Source organism: Tachypleus tridentatus, chromosome 2 (assembly GCF_004210375.1).
Source record: "Tachypleus tridentatus isolate NWPU-2018 chromosome 2, ASM421037v1, whole genome shotgun sequence".
Classification (NCBI taxonomy): domain Eukaryota; kingdom Metazoa; phylum Arthropoda; class Merostomata; order Xiphosura; family Limulidae; genus Tachypleus; species Tachypleus tridentatus.
Window position 1 is genome coordinate 49,583,279 of NC_134826.1, and position 22,225 is coordinate 49,605,503.

Consider the following 22,225-nt stretch of genomic DNA (forward strand, 5'->3'; position numbering starts at 1 on the left):
CGAAGCTGATATAACATGGTCCAAAATAACAAATACTGTGAAACTGATATAACATGGTGCAAAATAACAAATACTCTGAAACTGACATAATATGGTCCGAAATAACAAATACTCTGAAACTCATTTAACATGGTCAAAAATGATAAATACTGTGAAACTGATATAACATGGTCCGAAATAACAAATACTGTGAAACTGATATAACATTGTCCAAAATGACAAATACTGTGAAACTGATATAATATGGTCCAAAATAACAAATACTGTGAAACTGAAATAACATGGTCCGAAATAACAAATACCATGAAACTGATATAACATGGTCCAAAATAACAAATACTCCGAAGCTGATATAACATGGTCCAAAATAACAAATGCTGTGGAACTGTTATAACATGGTCCAAAATAACAAATACTGTGAAACTGTTATAACATGGTCCAAAATAACAAATACTGTGAAACTGTTATAACATGGTGCAAAATAACAAGTACTGTGAAACTGATATAACATGGTGCAAAATAACAAATACTGTGAAACTGATATAACATGGACCAAAATAACAAATACTGTGAAACTGATATAACATTGTCCAAAATAATACTCTGAAACTAATAAAACATGGTCCAAAATAACAAATACCCTGAAACTGATATAACATGGTCCAAAATAACAAATACTCTGAAACTGAAATAACATGGTCCAAAATAACAAATACTCAGAAACTGAAATAGCATGTTCCAAAATAACAAATACTTTGAAACTGATATGACATGGTCCAAAAATATTCTAGAGGTAAATTACTCAAGGTTTATAGCTTTTTTTTGCTTTTTTTAATTCATAGGCAACATTTATTTCATTCTATATTTATCAAATATATATACATATATCATGTTCATGGGTCACAGTTGCTTTAAAATTTATTACATTACCAATAAACTGCTATAAGATACTGTAACAAATATGAAGAAAACAAGAGAATACAAGAGTCAGCAGTTTAATCAGTATTTCTCTCTCTCAAGCAATATTATAGAGTATGGTATAAAATAGTACCATATTTTTTGTCATATTACATTTTGTGAATAACAAAAAAACACAGGGGTTGCATCAAAAACAATTATTTTTAAAATAAATATATTTTTATTTAAAAACAACAACATTAAAAACAAAACCAGAACATCGTAGCTTGGCTGTCACCATCATTAAATGTGTGTTTATTAAATCATACCTCTCAGTCTTGGATGCCAACACACTCTCACTGGTATTGTTATTTCTCATTGTTGTGCTCTCTGGTCCTGGATTCTCTGTAGTTAATTGTAATAGTTGACTCAAGGCTTCAACAAACAGTCTTCTGGGTGACTCTCCATATCTTGGTCTTAAGCAAATATAAATTGTTGTATGTAAGATTAATATTGTTAATTACCACATTCTGACAAAAACACATCTAGATGTCTACAGTCGTCCGTTTCAAACACATCTAAGTGTCTACAGTCGTCTGTTTTAAACACATCTAGGTGTCTACAGTCGTCTGTTTTAAACACATCTAGGTGTCTACAGTCGTCTGTTTTAAACACATCTAGGTGTCTACAGTCGTCTGTTTTAAACACATCTAGGTGTCTACAGTCGTCTGTTTTAAACACATCTAGGTGTCTACAGTCGTCTGTTTTAAACACATCTAAGTGTCTACAGTCGTCTGTTTTAAACACATCTAAGTGTCTACAGTCGTCTGTTTTAAACACATCTAAGTGTCTACAGTCGTCTGTTTTAAACACATCTAAGTGTCTACAGTCGTCCGTTTCAAACACATCTAAGTGTCTACAGTCGTCTGTTTTAAACACATCTAAGTGTCTACAGTCGTCTGTTTTAAACACATCTAAGTGTCTACAGTCGTCTGTTTTAAACACATCTAAGTGTCTACAGTCGTCTGTTTTAAACACATCTAGATATCTACAGTGGTCTGTTTTAAACACATCTAGATATCTACAGTCGTCTGTTTTAAACACATCTAGATATCTACAGTCGTCTGTTTTAAACACATCTAGATATCTACAGTTATCTGTTTTAAACACATCTAGATATCTACAGTCGTCTGTTTTAAACACATCTAGATATCTACAGTTATCTGTTTTAAACACATCTAGATATCTACAGTCGTCTGTTTTAAACACATCTAGATATCTACAGTCATCTGTTTTAAACACATGTAGATATATATAGTAATCTGTTTAAAAAAACATAAGTTTACACTTTGATGAGGCCTCCAAGATCAGAAATCTGTAAATTACTTCAGTTGTTTCTAATGATGTTTAGATACTTTTATCATTCATGTTAAATATATTTAATATTCTTTTTATTTTATTGACAAAACTTCAAATTTTTAAATTTGGTACACTCTCCATTGGAACAGCAGTATGTCTGCAGACTGACACTACTAGAAACCGGGTTTTGATACCTGTGATGGGCAGAGCACAGACAGCCCATTGTGTATTTTTGTGCTTAATTTCAAACAAACAAAGAAACCTTTTGGTGTCTTAAATAATTTCCTTTCCTTAAATTAGACTTCATCACATTTACTATAGCTAAAATAGTTTAAATTAAACACACTTTTGTTTATAACTTTAAACTTGACATAATACTTCTTTTTGGGTGCAAAACAAACAGACAGAACAGTGTTTAACATAAAGACTAATAAAAATATGGTATAAGATAAAATATTTATATCAATAACAATGGTAAAAAAACCTTATGAATCATACTGATAATGTTCTACTGTACTATTTCTGACAACATTAAGATGCACTCTATCAAAGTCCACAGCCATGTCACCAAACTCAAACAAGAGTTGTTTGCAAGTGTCAAATCTTACAATACATGTTATCACTTACTGGATAAGAAGACGTGGTGATTTTCCCTGCCTTATTTCTACCAAAACTGGAAGAACTGGGTCATCAATGCTCTGCAAAATATCTTCTACTAGATTAACATTGGAGGTTGTTGCTCTAATAACCCTAAGATTTTCTTCAGAGGATAAATCCAAGATGACCTAGACAAAAGCAAAGAAATAGTCAGATGGAAAAAGATGGTTTCAAATGTTTTCACTTAAATCTTTTATCTCAAATGGAATTGAGTATTATTACATAAAATACTTTTCATTCACAATCTATCAAATTCCATACATGTATTTCTTCTCATTCACAATCTATCAGACTTCCGTATATGCATTTCTTCTCATTCACAATCTATCAGATTTCCGTATATGTATTTCTTCTCATTCACAATCTATCAGACTTCCGTATATGCATTTCTTCTCATTCACAATCTATCAGATTTCGTCATTTCTTCTCATTCACAATCTATCAGATTTCCGTATATGCATTTCTTTTCATTCACAATCTATCAGATTTCCGTATATGCATTTCTTTTCATTCACAATCTATCAGACTTTAGTATATGCATTTCTTTTCATTCACAATCTATCAGACTTTAGTATATGCATTTCTTTTCATTCACAATCTATCAGACTTTAGTATATGCATTTCTTTTCATTCACAATCTATCAGACTTCCGTATATGTATTTCTTTTCATTCACAATCTATCAGACTTCCGTACATGCATTTCTATTCATTCACAATCTATCAGACTTCCGTATATGCATTTCTTCTCATTCACAATCTATCAGACTTCCGTATATGCATTTCTTCTCATTCACAATCTATCAGACTTCCGTATATGCATTTCTTTTCATTCACAATCTATCAGACTTTAGTATATGCATTTCTTCTCATTCACAATCTATCAGACTTCCGTATATGCATTTCTTTTCATTCACAATCTATCAGACTTTAGTATATGCATTTCTTTTCATTCACAATCTATCAGACTTCCGTACATGTATTTCTTTTCATTCACAATCTATCAGACTTCCGTACATGCATTTCTATTCATTCACAATCTATCAGACTTCCGTATATGCATTTCTTCTCATTCACAATCTATCAGACTTCCGTATATGTATTTCTTCTCATTCACAATCTATCAGACTTCCGTATATGCATTTCTTCTCATTCACAATCTATCAGATTTCCGTATATGCATTTCTTCTCATTCACAATCTATCAGATTTCCGTATATGCATTTCTTTTCATTCACAATCTATCAGACTTTAGTATATGCATTTCTTTTCATTCACAATCTATCAGACTTTAGTATATGCATTTCTTTTCATTCACAATCTATCAGACTTTAGTATATGCATTTCTTTTCATTCACAATCTATCAGACTTTAGTATATGCATTTCTTTTCATTCACAATCTATCAGACTTTAGTATATGCATTTCTTTTCATTCACAATCTATCAGACTTTAGTATATGCATTTCTTTTCATTCACAATCTATCAGACTTCCGTACATGTATTTCTTTTCATTCACAATCTATCAGACTTCCGTACATGCATTTCTATTCATTCACAATCTATCAGACTTCCATATGCATTTCTTCTCATTCACAATCTATCAGACTTCACATTTCTTCTCATTCACAATCTATCAGACTTCCGTATATGCATTTCTTCTCATTCACAATCTATCAGACTTCCGTATATGCATTTCTTCTCATTCACAATCTATCAATGAATATCAGACTTCCGTATATGTATTTCTTTTCATTCACAATCTATCAGACTTCCGTATATGTATTTCTTTTCATTCACAATCTATCAGACTTCCCTATATGTATTTCTTTTCATTCACAATCTATCAGACTCCATACATGTATTTCTTCTCATTCACAATCTATCAGACTTCCGTATATGTATTTCTTTTCATTCACAATCTATCAGACTTCCGTATATGTATTTCTTTTCATTCACAATCTATCAGACTTCCGTATATGTATTTCTTTTCATTCACAATCTATCAGACTTCCGTATATGTATTTCTTTTCATTCACAATCTATCAGACTTCCGTATATGTATTTCTTTTCATTCACAATCTATCAGACTTCCGTATATGTATTTCTTTTCATTCACAATCTATCAGACTTCCGTATATGTATTTCTTTTCATTCACAATCTATCAGACTCCCAAACATGTATTTCTTTTCATTCACAATCTATCATACATCCATATATGTATTTCTTTTCATTCACAATCTATCAGACTTCCATATATGTATTTCTGTTTTACATGAGTCAATGGGAACTTCATATCAGAGTAGATGCAATACCAGCATGACTATTTTCAATGAACTTTCTTGTTGCAAAAATGAACAAGCTAGACAGTCAACACCCACACCCTCTGTCTGGTAGAAAATTATAGTATGCAACTAGAATCAGAGATAATTCCAAACAAATTAGCTTAAAATCTCATAATTTGGTTGAAAATACAAACATTTATAGATCCTATTAATATCCTTTCACTGTTTTCTATCACAGTAACAATTTTATACCTGCATCTGAATGTAAGAGTTTTACTTCTCTGATAAATGTTTCCATTGCCAAAATATGCTTTCAAATTCTTATCACAAAAGTGGCATCAATAAATATTTTCAATTTTACAAACTAACACTTTTACAAACCGTATCACTTCTGAATTAGTGTATATATATATATATATATGTACCATAAAAAATACAATAACTTGTTCCAGTGTGAAAAGTCATGTGGTCTATAGATTCAAACCAGTCAACTGACCTGACATATTTTAACATTACATTATTATTACCTCAGTATACATAAATAACTAATGTCTTTCCAAATATTTACTCACCTTAAGTATAAACAACACAAATGTAAAAGGTATAGATAAAGACATAATATTCCCATTTCACACAAATCATTATAAAAACAATTGTCACCTTAACAATCAACCAGGTTCTGCAACTATAAGGCTTTAAACTTTCATTTATAAAAACCTGGAGGTGTTTACCAGTAAACAATCATCTAAATTACCCAATACGAGAACATTTTGGTTCAAATACTAAAAACATTTACAACCACAAAAACTAAAACTAACCTCTCGCCCAGTGTAAGAGTTTTCAGGTTCTACCACAACAAAAACTGAATCCCAGTTAGATGGAAGATGTCTCCACATTTCATTAACTGTTTGATCTATTCTGGAAAATATATGTTACGTTTAAGTTACAATGTGATTATTATTCAAAAACATTTGTATTTTCATGTATAAAAATTACAAAAGTGTTGAAATATAGTCTTGCACACTGGTTTCTCTCTCCTCATGCTCTGGACACATGTTCATGTACAAATATATACACTGACAAAGAATTTCTGTTTGGATATTTAAAAACCCAATATCAATTCAATGTAATATAAAATAATAAAATCCTATAATTCAAGAACTTTCCAAGTGTGAACCTTTCTTCTTCAAGACCAAACTAAAGAAAGGTCCATCTTTCAAAAGTACTCTGGTTATAGGGTTTTATCATTTTATGTCAAGACTTCTTGAACTTGTATGTTTTTATGACATCACAAAGTTAATGTCAAATTTTAAACAGTAAAAAGGCTAGATGACTACTTAAAGAAATAAACAGAATATTTTCACAGTCACTTTTCATGTTTCATCAGCAACTCATCTTCAAGTTGTATAATAACTTTTTCATTAATGTTCGTTGGTAAGTTTACAAAAACATGTTGATAACTATGACAGATTAGCAGAGAAAACTTTTAATTTTAGATTTTCTTAATGGAAGGTTATTATTTTTATCATATAACATTATTTATGGCAGAAAAGGATCTCAGTATTTCAGTTGATCAGTCTCTTAAGCCACCCAACAGTGTGCTAGTGATAAGGAATATGGGAGTTACAGGTTGTATCTATGTATATAGTGAATACAACACCAAACGCATTATACTTTTGTGTAGAAGTCACTAGTTTGGCCACATTTGGAATATTGCATTCAGTCTTGGGATCCTTACCTTATGAAAACCATTCACCGAATTGTAGGAAATGGTTCAGAAGTCTACTAGAATAACATCTTGGACTTAAGAGGTGTTCTAACTGAGGTGTATAGGACTTTTAAAGGAACTAATAATACCAATTCACCATCTTTATTCATACTTATGTATGAGAATGGTAGGATTAAGGAACATGAATATAAATTTTGATACTAAAGAAGTCATCTTTAGCTAAGAATGTGTTAGATGCACTTAATTTAAGGAAGTTGAAAGAAAGGCTTGACAAACACCTAAATGATAAGAGCTGATTGAATGTTTTGTTTTTTAAGATTTCATTTAATTTAGTGGACAGATCAACCTAGATATACCAACAATTATTTCTTATCCTTAACTTTTATATGTTAGAAACAGAATTGTATCATATATGTTCAACTACATGTAAATGTGTTTGAAAATAATAGTAGTATACTGACACATATGTTACAGAACTGTAGTAGTACAGCATTTTTCAGTTCTTTAAGAACAACTGTTCAGGTTTTTGTGATATTAACAATTGAAGTTACATCAAACACATATTTTCCTGCTTATGTTAAGTAGTATTTAGAGACACACAGCTGTGCTGGTTTAGTAATTAACACATGCCAGCTACTACAAACAGAAACTCAACTGTTTGGATAAAAAATGAACATTTCAAAGAGACTTATACCTAGTGCTATAAAAGTGTTTTGAAGTTATATATATGTACATATGCATTTATTTATACAAATATCTACTCAATACTTGTGCATTTATGTCTATATTTATGACATAAGACAAATATATTTTTGTGTATCAGTAAATGAAAAGTGGTTGGTTATGCTTTATATATATTATATATATTCTATGATGTAGCAGGATTACAATAATAAAACAAATGACAAGGAAGGTCATAAATTTTAAAACTGCGTTTTACTACACCATAATAGCTAGTTTATTATATATATGTTGGTAAGGATCAAACCTATACAACATATACAAGGTGGCCCAAAAGTAGGTGTACAGTTGATAACTAACAATGTATTTAAAGTCATTAAATTGAAAGTAAAGTATACAGTTGGTAATTAATAATTTATACACCGGCACTTTACACAAGACAAGGAATTATGGGAAAGTTAATACTGTGGGTATTCAAACTGAAACTCATCTCTGTTCACACAATCCTGGAGTCTGCCTGCTACATTTCTAACACAAGCCTGTCTATCCATGATGTCCTGTAAATGCACCTGTGATGTACCCTTTCATTTCATCAATATTTCAGTTTCCTACTCTACAATTTAGTACACCTCAGAAGAAAAAGTCCATATGTAACTACACATATCTATTTTTGGGTTTCTTTGTATATAAAACACATAGACTGTTAAATTCCATATACATGCACACAGACAAATTACAAACATTAAAAATGATTACAATTTTGTACAATAAAAATATTAATAAGAGTTCAAACACTGAGCCTTAGTACGAGAGTAACAGTTATTAATACTTCAACATGATAAAATGTGTTTGAACATGATGGTAATTTAAAAAAATAAATGTATTTATTTTTTCATGAATCAATAACCTAAAGACTTTATTTGTTTATATTTGATATACTTTTCCCTGATGTTACATGCAGAGTTTGTTGATATTAATATGAAAACTGTAAAAGTTATTTTTGCCCAATGTTATGGAAACTGCTAAATGCTAGTGAACTGCAGGTTTATTTCATTTTATTTTTACTTTCATGAACAAAAATATATATCCACTAAAATATATATATTACAGAAAAGAAGTGTGTGTGTGTGTGTGTGTGTTTTCTTATAGCAAATCCACATTGAGCTATCTGCTGAGCTCACTGAGGGGAATTAAACCTCTGATTTTAGAGTTGTATCAATGGACAACTAGTGAGAGGCTAGAAAAGAAGTCACTTCAAAACTATTATGTTATTTGCATTAATTTTCCATCATTGATAATTGATTTCTCATCTGATTTTTGAATTTTATCTGATAGATGGGATATCCCCAATGCTTTTGGATGCTTCTTTGGACTATACCTGGAAAGTGTGACAATTTTTTTTAGAAAAAGCTTTGAATTTTTAAAAATAAATATATACACATGGTGTTGATCTTTAATATTTTATTCATTCTCTCCAGTCAAGATCTCTAAAAACTCAACTTGTCAACAGTGACAATGAGCTGATGATCTTCTTTTAACTTTCACACAATATTTCTATGTATACAAGCTAAACTTGTGTTTCTTTTACTAGTAACAAATTAACATTGTATAGAAAGCTTTAGAGAATTTGAAATAGCTATGCCCAAGAATTTTCCTTATCAATTGTACTTAGTTTTCCCAACATAACAGTAAGTATAATTATGTTCATGATGACCATTACACATATCCTTTCTTTTATAAAGATTAACCTGTTGACTGCCAAGTATTTCAGCTGCTACAATACAACTCTAATGCTTCTTCATTTTGTAACTTTTTTCGTGACACCATTTTGGATCGGAAGTGAAAAAATTTGTAAGTAGGTCAAATGCATGTATGATGCTGACATCTAGCATTGACATTAGGTATTATTGAGAACAAATTAACTCGTCTGTGGCACTGTGTTACCGATCGGCTTGGACGAGTTATCTCATCTACGGCACTGAACAGGTTAAAGATGCACCTGCATGGTACTAGTCCTGTTCACCACAAAATATAAATCTGCAAAGTTCAGCACCAACCTTTCATATAGTTTAAAATGTCAAACAACTTGGAATTGCTTGCAGTTGCTTAGTGTTTATTCCTTTATCAATCCCATCAACAAAAATAAAAAATAGCAAGCCTAAGTTTAGTACACTATCCTGAAATACACTACCTGCCACTTCTCCTTTTGGGAATTTTTAATTTATAGCTATGGATGTTTTGAGGGATACAAAAGTTAATAACTAAACTAAGGAAATTCACAGCAATGAACCTTTTAGATTATGATGGGAGAAATTTAAAGCATTTCAGTGACACATATGCAGTGGCTGATTTTACTTGATAAGAATAGCTGTAATATCAGTGGAAAAATAAAATATTTCATTCAAAAGTTTCAAATAAATTTTGTGATTTTTTAATGAATTTGTTGCTGACTTGTCTTAGATAATAAGTAGTCACAAAATATTTGCTAATATCTGAACTTGCATGGTAAACACTTTTTGCATATGTTGGTTAAAAGTAACTTCTGTGCAGGTTAATATAACAAGGTCATAATTTTAGAGTATCAGTCAAGTATTAATGACCTACTTTTGATTTTTAGTAACATGAAAACATGTATACACACACACAGCTAGCTGATCTGAAGGAAATTAAAGAATTTCTTGAAAAACTACAAGTGATAAAACAATTATTTAACTCGCACTAAAATGCATCAAAGAGAGCAAGGTATTAAAAGCATACTTATTTACAGAGAAAAGCATTAAAAATGCATCTATTTACTTTTCAGAGAGCAAGCACTTAAAAAATATTACATATTAAATGTATTATTGATCTCAGTAAAAATACTGTTCACCATCACCTGAATAGTTTTACCAATTTTCATTAAAAAACATCTGTTAATCTTTTGCTGCCCAAAAATAAATACATATATATACTTAATTAAAAGGATTAGAATACATTTCAAAAGTATTTAATATGAAGAGGATATAATATACATAATACCAATAGAAGGATTGTATAGATTGAAAAAAATAACAAGGTTGTATGAAACAATCATTTTTGGTTTTAAGCAAATTATGAAACATACATCATTCTACATATTAAATACATGTGTAAAATAATATTTAGTGATGCTTTTCTTAAAAGTCTGATACCTCAAACATGTCCATTAAAGGTAGCAATTACTTCAAACTGTTCTTACAGGGCTGCTTAAAAGTAATTAAATTTATCAAGTAATCAATGAAGTATAAATATTTAGACCATCAATCTTAAAAACACTCTTGTAAAAGTAATTCAATCAGGAGTAAATTGGTAAAAAAATATGACACTTTGAAATATTTTATTTTTAAACATTTAAATGCATACTTATTAGCCTGAAACTTTGGCCAATCAGGTGGTAACACAGTACTTTCATCAGCTTTTACCGTCAGAAAATCAATGAGGTTATGTCGCAAACTGGTAATATTGTTTTCCTTAGAAGTTAGACTCCCCAAATTATCTTCATCAGTTTGGATCCAGAAATACTGCATGCAAGATGAAAAGAATATTGGAATAGAAAGAAAAAATGCTCATCTATACAACTAATACAAATATCTAATACAGTCTTAAGAAACATCACAATACAACTGGCAATAACATTAAACACTTCAATCACTAATGGCCCATAAATGTTTTCAGGAAGTAGAGTGAACTACAGCATAAAACTACACCTTGTCTATTATATAAAACTATCAATAATCAGTTGGGTTGAAAAAAAAAAAAAGTAAAATGCTAATATATATCCTTCTTACTTGAAATATTTATGAGACAAGTTAATTCTAAGAACCAACAAATGAAAATAACATTATCAGCCACATTACATCTGTCATATCCTGTGCCATAACACTTTTGCCCAGCAGCCGAGCTCATCAGAAGCTGAGATACAGCTGACACAGTAGTGGTCTAGATATTATATATACCACTATTTTTCACGAACAAAAACTGTTATGGTGTGAAACAGATTAAACAAATGAGTCGTAATTTGTTTAAGTTTTATTTAAGTCACATCAGCTAGTAACATTTAAACCCATCATTACGTACTTTTTACCACAATTCTTACCCTAAAAGTGGTAATAATTTGCCAATTACACAACCATACACTACATACTTGATGTCTTTTTGGTATTACTGGATGAGTAGATTGGAAATAGAGAATACACATCAGCCAAGTTCTGTATAGTCACATGTAGTTCAATTTTATGTGAAGTGGAATTCATACAGTTTGATAAGTGTTAAAATTGGGTTATGTTTGTAAACTATTGGCTTGATTGCACACTTTGGAATGCTCAAAAGAATAAACTACCATTCACAGAACTCGTTTACTTATGCAGTTTTGTGCAATGTTCAAAACAAACCAAACTGATTTAGCATTGATGGTAGAGGAGAGTGAATACTAATATATAATAAGCAGAGACAGTTTGAAAAACTGTTCATAGGAATTTTGGAGATTATGATAGACAGGTTTATGTTAATTCTTCACATGACTGTCATCTTGCACTCCAACTTGTCAGTCTGACTCAGATCAATCAACAGCATTTTTATCACAAATAATTTTGTAATTTAAGTGGGGAATTAATTATTTTCTGAAGAACAAAAGATGGATTTAAATTTTTACTTTTCTTATGAATGAGTGTGGAAGAACAAGTTTGTTGGATCACATGGTCCCTTGTTATCTGTATGTTATTTTATAATAAATGTCAAAAGATTCTATGTAACCCTGTCATTCTAGTGAGTTCTTAACTGAGTATTTCTTCTATATTTACACATGCAAATTTCTTGCTAAACATTAAGCCTTACTGTGTACCTGATAGGCAAAGAAAAATAATAAAAAAACCAAAATATTTTGAGTAACAGAAATATGTAATGATCACAGGATTTCAAATTATAGCAACAATTAACACCAATGAGGCCTAGTAACATCACATATAACTTAACACTGCCTGGATAAATTATACTAACCTCCATGAAAATGAAACAAATATGCATATCCACCATCAGTCTTATAAGTGACAAATTGTGTTATATATAAGCATTTCATGTGCTGAACAATTAGTTGCTGAATAGAAACAATACTCAACAAGACTATCAGATCATTTTTGAACTTGATAAGTAAACAACAAGAAGTTTAATGAATGATAGTTAAAGGTTACTTGGCCAGATATTATTTACTCGATGGTTTTTAGAGAAAGTTAAACATTAGACACGTGAGCCACTTCAGGGCTTTTTTTTTTGTCAGTCCTAGAATACTGGACAGATAAAAGATGATTGTAAATTAGCTAATGTATCTCCTCTTTTCAAGAGAAGTGATAAAAACTGTAAACCTATTAGTCTTACATCAGTTGTGGGAAAAATTTTGTAATGTCTATTAAAAGATGCTTTGCAAAGTCAGTTAACAAAGATTAGAACTTTGTTACCTTTCACATGTTTTGATATTCTTTGAAAAGGTTGCTCCTTATGATGAGATATAGGGTGTATATTTGGTGTACTTGAATTTTCAGAAAGCATTTGACAAGGTACCACATAAAAGGGTTTTAAAAAAAATCTTTACAAGTGTGGGAGATAAGTTACCAAATTGGACAGAAGAGTGGCTGGATGGAAGAAATCAGGGAATTGTTATAAATGGACTTCAGAAAAATGTCAAGTGGGGTACTTCATGGCACAGCCTTAGGACCTTTACTCTTTTCAAGTTACACCAATAACATGGACAAAGGAATCATCAGTAAGGTACCTAAAACTGCTGATGATATGAAGGGCTTGATAGCTGTTCCATACTGACTGTTGGTTTATAAATGGATTTAGATCATTTGGCAAGTTGGAAGAATAAATGGCAGATGATTTTTAATTGTAACAAATGCAAGATAATGCATGTGTTGTTATACTCTTAATTATAAATGTAATTTTGATAGAAATAACCTTACCAATGTAATGGAACTAAAAGAACTTGATGTAATAGTTAATTTGTATCTTAAGCCATCCAAGCAGTGTGCTGTTGCTAATGGTTTGGCAAATAGGATTTTATAGGTTGTATCTAGAGAAACAATGAATATAAGTATACAAAAGCCCTATTCTCATTGCTAAGGTCACTTGTTAGGTCATGTACTTGGAGAACTTTATTTAGCCTTGGATTCCTTACTTTATAAAGGGAATCAAATTGCAGGAAGGGGTTTAGAGGAGGGATACTATGATGATCACTAGGAAGGAAGCCTATTCATTTTTTCTTTTCTTTTTTGTATTTAATAATAGAAGGGGTAGGCCTAAGGGATACAAAAAAATTTTGGCAAGGTAGGTATTACCTTCAGCTAAGACAGTATTATTTTTCTTACAGGGTGGTTGGCCTTTGAAATGAGTTGTCTTCATATGTAACAGATGCAATAAACTTAAGAGAGTTTAAGGAGAGGTTTAATAAATATCAAGATAATAAAGGCTGGCTTTGAGTCTTTTTTTTTTTTGTAATTTAGTTTTGGGAATGAGATAGTCTAGATGAACCACAGTTTCCTTAAGCTTTATATTATCTTTGATTACCTGTCAAAATCATTCCTCTGCTTACCTTTATTAATGGGTAATACTCCACCTGATACTTTCTACACAAGTCAACATTATATTCATCTGCACAATTCACAACAGCAACATGGACAACTTTGTGCCAAGCTTCAAGTAGAAAATCATATTTTAAACAAATCAGTTTTAATCTTGTATTGACATATTTTTACTATAAAATAAGCTAATATTTCAATTTTTATATAAAACTTTTTCAAACATATATTATGGCTTAATATATTACTACATAAACCATGAGAAAAATTGCATAAAATTATCTGTCCATCTTTTAGAAAAAAAAATCAAATTATATTAAAGAAATTAGAAACTAAGTTTTGTTGAGATAAAAATAATTTTTAATAAGCCAAAAACTTGTGTGGCTTAATAATCAGATAATTATATTTATAGCTAAGCAAATATTCTGAGATACATAAAATTCACTGCAAATTTAGTATCTATCTTCTGATACAAAATTTTTATAAATAATTTTGAGGCAAAGAATTATTCCATATATTTCTATTATCAAAACCAACAACTTTGCAAAGTGATATAATTTATAAATAATAAATTTATAATATCATATCTTGATATACTATTGCTAACAGTATCATAGAGAAAAACAAGGTCAGGGGTAAAGTATAAAACGCCAATTTATGGTTACCCACTCAGTCCTATAGTCTACTTTTGGTGATTGTCAATGATGGGTAAGTACACAAAACAATGTATAATACGCATTTCTAATACCTAACATAGTAACAAGGAGAAATTTATATATAGTACAGTACAGAGTATGTTCTTATAAATATATATATATATATATATATATATCTACTACAGTAATTTTTGATAGTACTGGCATTACTGTAATTAGTATATACAGTTTTACCTTGGATATCCTTTGCAAACTTCTTCCACAGTGGTGCAAAACTGATACAGTGACCACACCAACTGCTATAAAATTCGACAATCCAAGCGTTATCTTTAAAATAAATACTTTTCTGAAAAGATGACGAATTCAGTTGAAGAACCGCATCTGTTGCACTGTAAAGAGACACTGCCGATGAGCAGGGAAGAAAGTACAGTAACAAGGTGGCAACAAACCGTAAAAGATCTTTTCTCATGTTGAACGCTATAAAGTACCAGAATTTATAATTTCTAGTACTGTAGTGTAGTGTAGTACTAATTCACTTACTCAGCTTTTGTACAGATATTTGTGTACGATTGTCACTTCAGTTTACTTTTTCAACCCTTAGAATTAACTAAAGCGTGATTACGAACTATTAACGTTATTTAAACATCAATATTATTATTTGCACTAATTTAAATTTAAAGTTGTTCTTCTAATTGCACCTAACGACAATCAAAGGTTGCTCCAAACTTGTTATTAAACTTCGATGTTTACCCTACAGTTGTCACACATTTCCTATTTAGATAAACGCGAACCATTACCTTTAACATTAACATAAAGTGGCAGCCTAGCTTCACCAGTTAATGTGCATTAGTAAAGCAGGAAATGTATTGGCTAAAGCTGTTTAAACATGTCGTACGCTATCTTGCAGCGCACTCCCCAAAACGGATTCGCAGCTAGTGCTATCGGAGCATATTAACTATATTTGACAGTTTGTGTAAAGCTAACAACAAAGCTAAACAATGAGCCATATGAACTCTGCCCCTTGTAGTATCGAAACCCAATTTCTAGCGTTGCAAGTTCGTAGACACATATTGGCCAAATAGAAAAGTTTTAAAAATATTACTACTATTAATTATTAAAGTAACAGCATTTAACACAAGAAAATAACATGCACAGGCAACACGTAGGTTATACTGGATTTGGGGTGGGGTAAAAAACAACAAAAAACTCCTGTATAGAAAATATGAATGTCATAAAAAAATTGCGCATTATTGAATTATAATTATTAGTAATGCACCATCTCAATTTTTTTTGTTCTCATTGTTGCGCTTTTGGTCGTTGTAGATAAGGGAGGGTGAGATTCATCTCTCTGTTCCCAGAAAACCCGTTATTTGAAATTATCTACATTGAGGAGCTTTGAAAATCAACAGGGGTATATACAAGTTCCCCCACCCTGGATGCGCGCGCTGATTGGCCTCAGTGGAGGGAAGAATTGTTTCGTCTTTTGCAATTTCGCACTAAGCTAGTGTAAGGCTAGAGAGAAAGCAGCTAGTCATCACCACCCACCGCCAACTCTTGGGCCACTTTTTTACTAACGAGCGTAACTTATAACACCCGTACGGCTGAAAGGGCGAGTCTGTTTGATGTGACGGCGCTTCGAACCCGCGACCCTTGAATTACGAATCGAGTGCATTAACCACCTGGCCATGCCGGGCCGGAGGCAAAAATATGGGAGAGGTTATCAAATACAGTAAAACCTGTCTACGCCAGAAACTGCATAGGGTGGAAACCTGTACAAGCCGGAAATATCAACATTTTGCAGCATTATCTTAAGATTTCTCCTATAAAAGGCCTTCTATATGGCGGAACCTGCGTAAGGCGGACGGAAAACTATCTTTCACCTACCTCATCTGTCAACAAGTAAGATTAGAACCTCAGTAAAGCGGAAAAAATGTTTTTCATCAAATATTAATTTCTTTAAATATTAACAAATTCTTGTTTAATTAATAATTTCTTTAAATATTAATACATTCTCGAACATTTTATTACAGTAAGTACTGGTTAAATATATTCTGTTCTTTTTTCTGCCATCATTATTTTTGCAGTTAAATTAGATTCACGATTTGTAGAAATATATTTGTTTTTTAAATGCAAAATTCTACTCTTTAAATAATTCTAATAAAAAATAAATTCCTTTTTTCCCTAATTTTAAAATGTAGGGATAATTTACTCAATACCCTCATTTTTTAGAGTTATTTCTTATGACGATTCTGGTGAAATCCAAACTCTGATTGAGAAGATTGATGCAGGTGATTTTGTGAACGTAAAACAAGAATGTTTTAACAGAAACTGATGAAACTGATCAAGAATCTATAATAGAATCGCAAGATGGTAACAGTGTGAGAGATTCAGAAGATGAACAAAGTGGAAAAGATAGTGAGGAAATAGAAATTCCCACTTCATCGCAAGTGTTAAGTTTTTGTTTGTTTTGGAATTTCGCACAAAGGTACTCGAGGGCTATCTGTCCTAGCCGTCCCTAATTTAGCAGTGTAAGACTCGAGGGAAGGCAGCTAGTCATCACCACCCACCGCCAACTCTTGGACTACTCTTTTACCAACGAATAGTGGGATTGACCGTCACATTATAACGCCCCCACGGCTGGGAGGGCGAGCATGTTTAGCGCGACAGGGGCGCGAACCGCGACCCTCGGATTACGAGTCGCGCTTCTTACGCTTGGCCATGCCGGGCCATAAGTGTTAAGTTATATTAACGCCATCAAATTGTATGCAAAAATGAAGGGGAAAAACGAAATTCATGAAAAGGCCGTAGAATTAGCGTTCTCTTTTAACCGCACGAGAAAACCCATTGAAAAAACGAAACAGTTAAAATTGGACACTTTCTTCAAATAAATTTAAGATTTTCTGTACTTATGTATAATTTGAATATCTATTTTCGTTTTTATTCTAATAAGTATAGCATAAACAATATAATAACTTTATTTACAAACGTGTTACTTCCCTTGAGCCAAGCAAGTATAACGTTCCGCTAAAAAATTATATATAATTAAGGAAATGCACATTCACTGTCTAAGTTTGAAAATCTGCTTAAGCCGGAAATTTTACTCGGTCCCGTGTGATTCTCTCTTAGACAGGTTTTACTGAGCATAAAGACCTCATAGTTCCAAAAATTGCCGAAAGGGAGAAGGTTGTTAGGGACGCGTTGCTAGTCCGCTATAACAAACGTCACATTGTATAATTAAACAATGGTAACACAAAGTGGAGGACCTGCTACTAGGCAACCATGACTCATAGGAGGCATGTCTAAAAAGTAAGCTTGACACAAATTACTTAAATTAGTTAATTAAATGTGTTTGATTAATTAATTATAAAAAAGACACTTAACACTAATTAATTATATCAATTATAATTAAATCATCATAACAAGGACTCTCAAGATTAATTCATCAACACCTTTATAGTTCCCCAATGGCTCACTGGTATTCTGTGGATTTACACAGCTAGCAACCAAATATATATGCAAAAACGGCTCGTTTGGGTTGAGAAATTATTTTACATAGAAGAGCGAACAACGTTTCGACCTTCTTCGGTCATCGTCAAATTCCCAAAGAAAGAAAGAGGTAAATGACCGGAAGCTGACCACATGTTTGGAAGGGGTTGTGTAACTGAGTGTCAGAATGTAGAGGGCGGTGTTAGCTGTTTGAATATCTTTATACCTATGTTAATATAATAAAATAAATAAAATTATATACTCAAACATCTAACACCGCCCTCTACATTCTGACACTCAGTTACACAACCCCTTCCAAACATGTGGTCAGCTTCCGGTCAGTTACCTCTTTCTTTCTTTGTGAACCTGACGATGACCGAAGAAGGCCGAAACGTTGTTCGCTCTTCTATGTAAAATATTTTCTCAACCCAAACGAGCCGTTTTTGCATATATATTTCTCTACAAGTGGGTTTTCTCGACATCACTGAGTTAGCAACCAAGTTTCGATTCAAATAGCCCATTGTAACTCAAAACCTTGTTAACCTGAAGATAAGGCCTGGCATGAGCAGATGGTTAAGGCTACACAATGAGTTATCTCGTGTTGACGAGAAACCGACTTGAAGTAAAAATGTATCTCAACACAGCTGGTGTGGGTATAAAAACTTCATTAAAATAAAGTAGAGAACAACGTTCCGACCTTCTTAGGTCATATTCAGGTTTGTTTTGAATTTTGCGCAAAGCTACACGAGTTATATTTGCGGTACTAACCCTAATCTTGCAGTGTAAGACTAGAAAAAGGCAGGTAGTTATCACCACCCACCGCCAACTCTTGGGCTACTCTTGTACTAACGAATAGTGGGATTGACCGTTACATTATAACGCCCCCACGGCTGAAAGGGCGAGAATGTTTAGCGCGACTGGGATGCGAACCCGCGACCCTCGGATTACGAGTCGCATGCCTAACGCGCTCGGCCATGCCGGGCAAACCAATTATAATTTACATATATTGTAAATACATAGGTAGCGACAGCATATTATAATTAACTTTTATTTTAATAAAAGTTTTTCATAAATATATTGTAATTGTCACAAGCTTATAGTACAATAGAACTTTCATTTGATTCTTAATGGACTGAAACAGTCTGAGAGTTTTCCAGCACAATATATAATAACTATTTAAATGTTAAGTAAAGAACTATTTTCGCTGACTTTTAAATTTTGGTAAAAGTAATTAAAGTATGGTATACATATGTAAAGGCTATTATTAAACATGCTATGTATAGATAGATAAATATTATAATTTTGGTCTAATTGAATACATTTAGCTCTCTGTAAAAGTGAATATTTGGAATTTCTTTTGAAATTTATATATCGATTAAAGTAACTGATGTTTTTGTATATATATATGGCAAACACCGAAATGTATAATTCGTGTTACCTAAAACTTTAATTACTAGGTTCATGATTTATTGTCCTTGGAGTAATTAACCATTTTTGGATTCTTGGTTTCAATGTGCACGTGAAAGTTGGTCTCAATCCGATCACTTTTCAAGTAGCTAATACCAACAAACTAGGGAAGTGCTCTATATCTCCATTAGAAAAACGTTTCATAGTGATAGAAAATTCGGATCTCGACTAGATTTGGGAAGGATCGTCCTATCTTTTGTAAACATTTGTCGTAAATCGATTTATTATTTTTCGAGATACGCATGTGGACGTAGACACATACATAAGAATGCAAGTATAATAACCTCCTTCACCACTCCGGGTCGAGAGTAAAAATTGGTCGTTGCCTTACCGAACAGATTTGGGATTAAACATGGCACAGTTAAGTTTTAAGACCAGAATAAAGACTGGTCAGATGCAAACTCTCTCTTCGTTAACCTGAAGATGATCCAGGAAGGTCGAAACGTGGTTCTCTGCTTATCAGTAAAAGTGTCAATATCCATTTCAGCCGTTCTGAGATACATAATTAGAGAACTGTTTACCAAGCACTCAGGAAGCTAGCCATATGACAGGTATTTCATCTGTAACTCAAAATGACATGTTTCTAGTAACTTTTAGAAAGGACACTAAGAGAAGAAGAAGAAAACAGTTATAATGTGTAAAATACGGACACCTTCGATCACGAAGATAGCTAACCTGAAACTTAAATGAGCAGAATACAAAAATGTAAGCACTCCAAGCCAAAAGTATTATGTTCTGATATGTTTTGTAAGATGTTGACAAGGTAACAGCTAAGTGTTTAACTTCAGTAATGGTTTCTTCAAGGATAACCCAACCTGTTGAAGGGTCCGAGGTTCGTGTCTGTTTGTTTATGAATTTCTTGCAAAGTTACACGAGGGCTATCTGCACTAGCGTCCCTAATTTAGCAGTGTAAGACTAGAGGGAAGGCAGCTAGTCATCACCACTTACCGCCAACTGTTGGGCTACTCTTTTACCAACGAATAGTGGGATTGTCCGTTACATTATAATGCCCCCACGGATGAAAGGGCGAGCATGTTTGGTGCGACGGGGATTCGAACCAGCGACCTTCAGATTACGAGTCGAACGCCTTAACCCACCTGGCGATGCTGGGCTCTAGACTCATGTCAACACTACTTCCAAAATTTCAAAACGAATACAGTGAACAACGTATTCGCTGGACTATGTACTATCAAAAAGTCATCCCACCTTCATACTTTAAGTCACAGAAAAGCGAACCATAAAAAGATTTAATGGACAGACAGTTTAAAGACAAAAACTTGTTAATTAAAATTGTGATTATATTTTGTTTAGCACTTTTAATAAATATTTTAATTATTGTAATGTTTAGTTGTGAAAAGTAAGTTTTGTTAATTGTAAATAGTGACTTTATTACTAATTACGTAAGTTTAAGTTTAATATACTATTGTGTTTTTTGTGTCATGAAGCTGTGTTTTTTATACTTCCATTTACATGTTTTGTATTATTTAGCAGAAGAAATGTTGGCATGATGTACGATGCCTAAAACTATCCTGAGTGTCTAGATTTGACAGGACGTTTCGAATAGTCTGGAGACTTAAACAATAATATAAACAAACATCAGTCAGTTAGTAACTCAGCCAATTAAATAGCAAGTTTGTTAATCAGTTTAGTCATTTAAAATACAGGATGGCCCGTAAGTCCCTACCCATCCATATATCTTATGTATCCAGTGTATCTGTGCGCTGTCCCTCATTCTCGCTGCATAATATTATCAGAGATGCCAACCATTACGATTTTGGTGTATACATTACGATTATATGCTCGTACAGATAAATATTACGACTTGTTGCAACTCCCAAATTATTACATATTATATAGGCCTATACAGTAAAGTGATAAATTGTTCCCCCAGGGCTTGAAAGGGGTGAAAAGAAAATTTCTAGTGAGATACAAATAAATTTTGATAATAAATAAAAGACATAGTCCAAATGACTACTTGCGATAATCATGTTTGTGCTTGAAATAATAAAAAATATTTGTATCTCCGACGTCTACCAATAGATTGAGTGCGGTGCTTCTCCATACTGGGTACATGGGGGAATCCATAGTTACGTCATCAGTGCATGTCAGCCAACCAGCGCTCGCGTAGATGGGTATTTCTTGTTTTCTAAGCAGCATAGAAACACCAATGCGATCGTTCACAAGTTGGAAAAAAAAGAGGCCTTGTTCACCAGCTTGTCTTGTCTCTGGCAAATCTAAAAGGACTAAAACTGTGAAAGGGCTCTGTCTACAATCATTACGCTCAGTCATTTGAAATTGTTGGCATCTCTGTATTATGCGACGCCATGTTCTGTGAGACATTTTCTTCAACATAGCAGAGGTTATTGTTCCAAATGCCGCGGTAACAGCTGCCTTCAACTCATCATTAGTATTATAACGTTGTTT

General features: G+C 32.3%; 1 protein-coding gene across 2 annotated transcripts in view; it reads right to left on the reverse strand.

Annotated features, from left to right (window-relative positions):
• LOC143243336 (sulfhydryl oxidase 1-like) overlaps positions 1–15,890 on the reverse strand; it is a 34,065-nt gene extending 18,175 nt beyond the window's left edge. Inside the window, exons 1-6 of one of the 2 annotated variants that reach the window (XM_076487196.1) lie at positions 15,083–15,890; positions 14,207–14,307; positions 10,987–11,144; positions 6,014–6,113; positions 2,884–3,041; positions 1,227–1,373 (exon numbers count right to left, since the gene is read on the reverse strand). In XM_076487196.1, the coding sequence (XP_076343311.1) occupies positions 1,227–1,373; positions 2,884–3,041; positions 6,014–6,113; positions 10,987–11,144; positions 14,207–14,307; positions 15,083–15,317 (899 nt within the window). In that variant the 5' untranslated portion in view covers positions 15,318–15,890. The remainder of the gene's footprint in view (positions 1–1,226; positions 1,374–2,883; positions 3,042–6,013; positions 6,114–10,986; positions 11,145–14,206; positions 14,308–15,082) is intronic. The other variant, XM_076487187.1, reaches the window with a different exon arrangement.
• Positions 15,891–22,225: the final 6,335 nt, after the last annotated feature.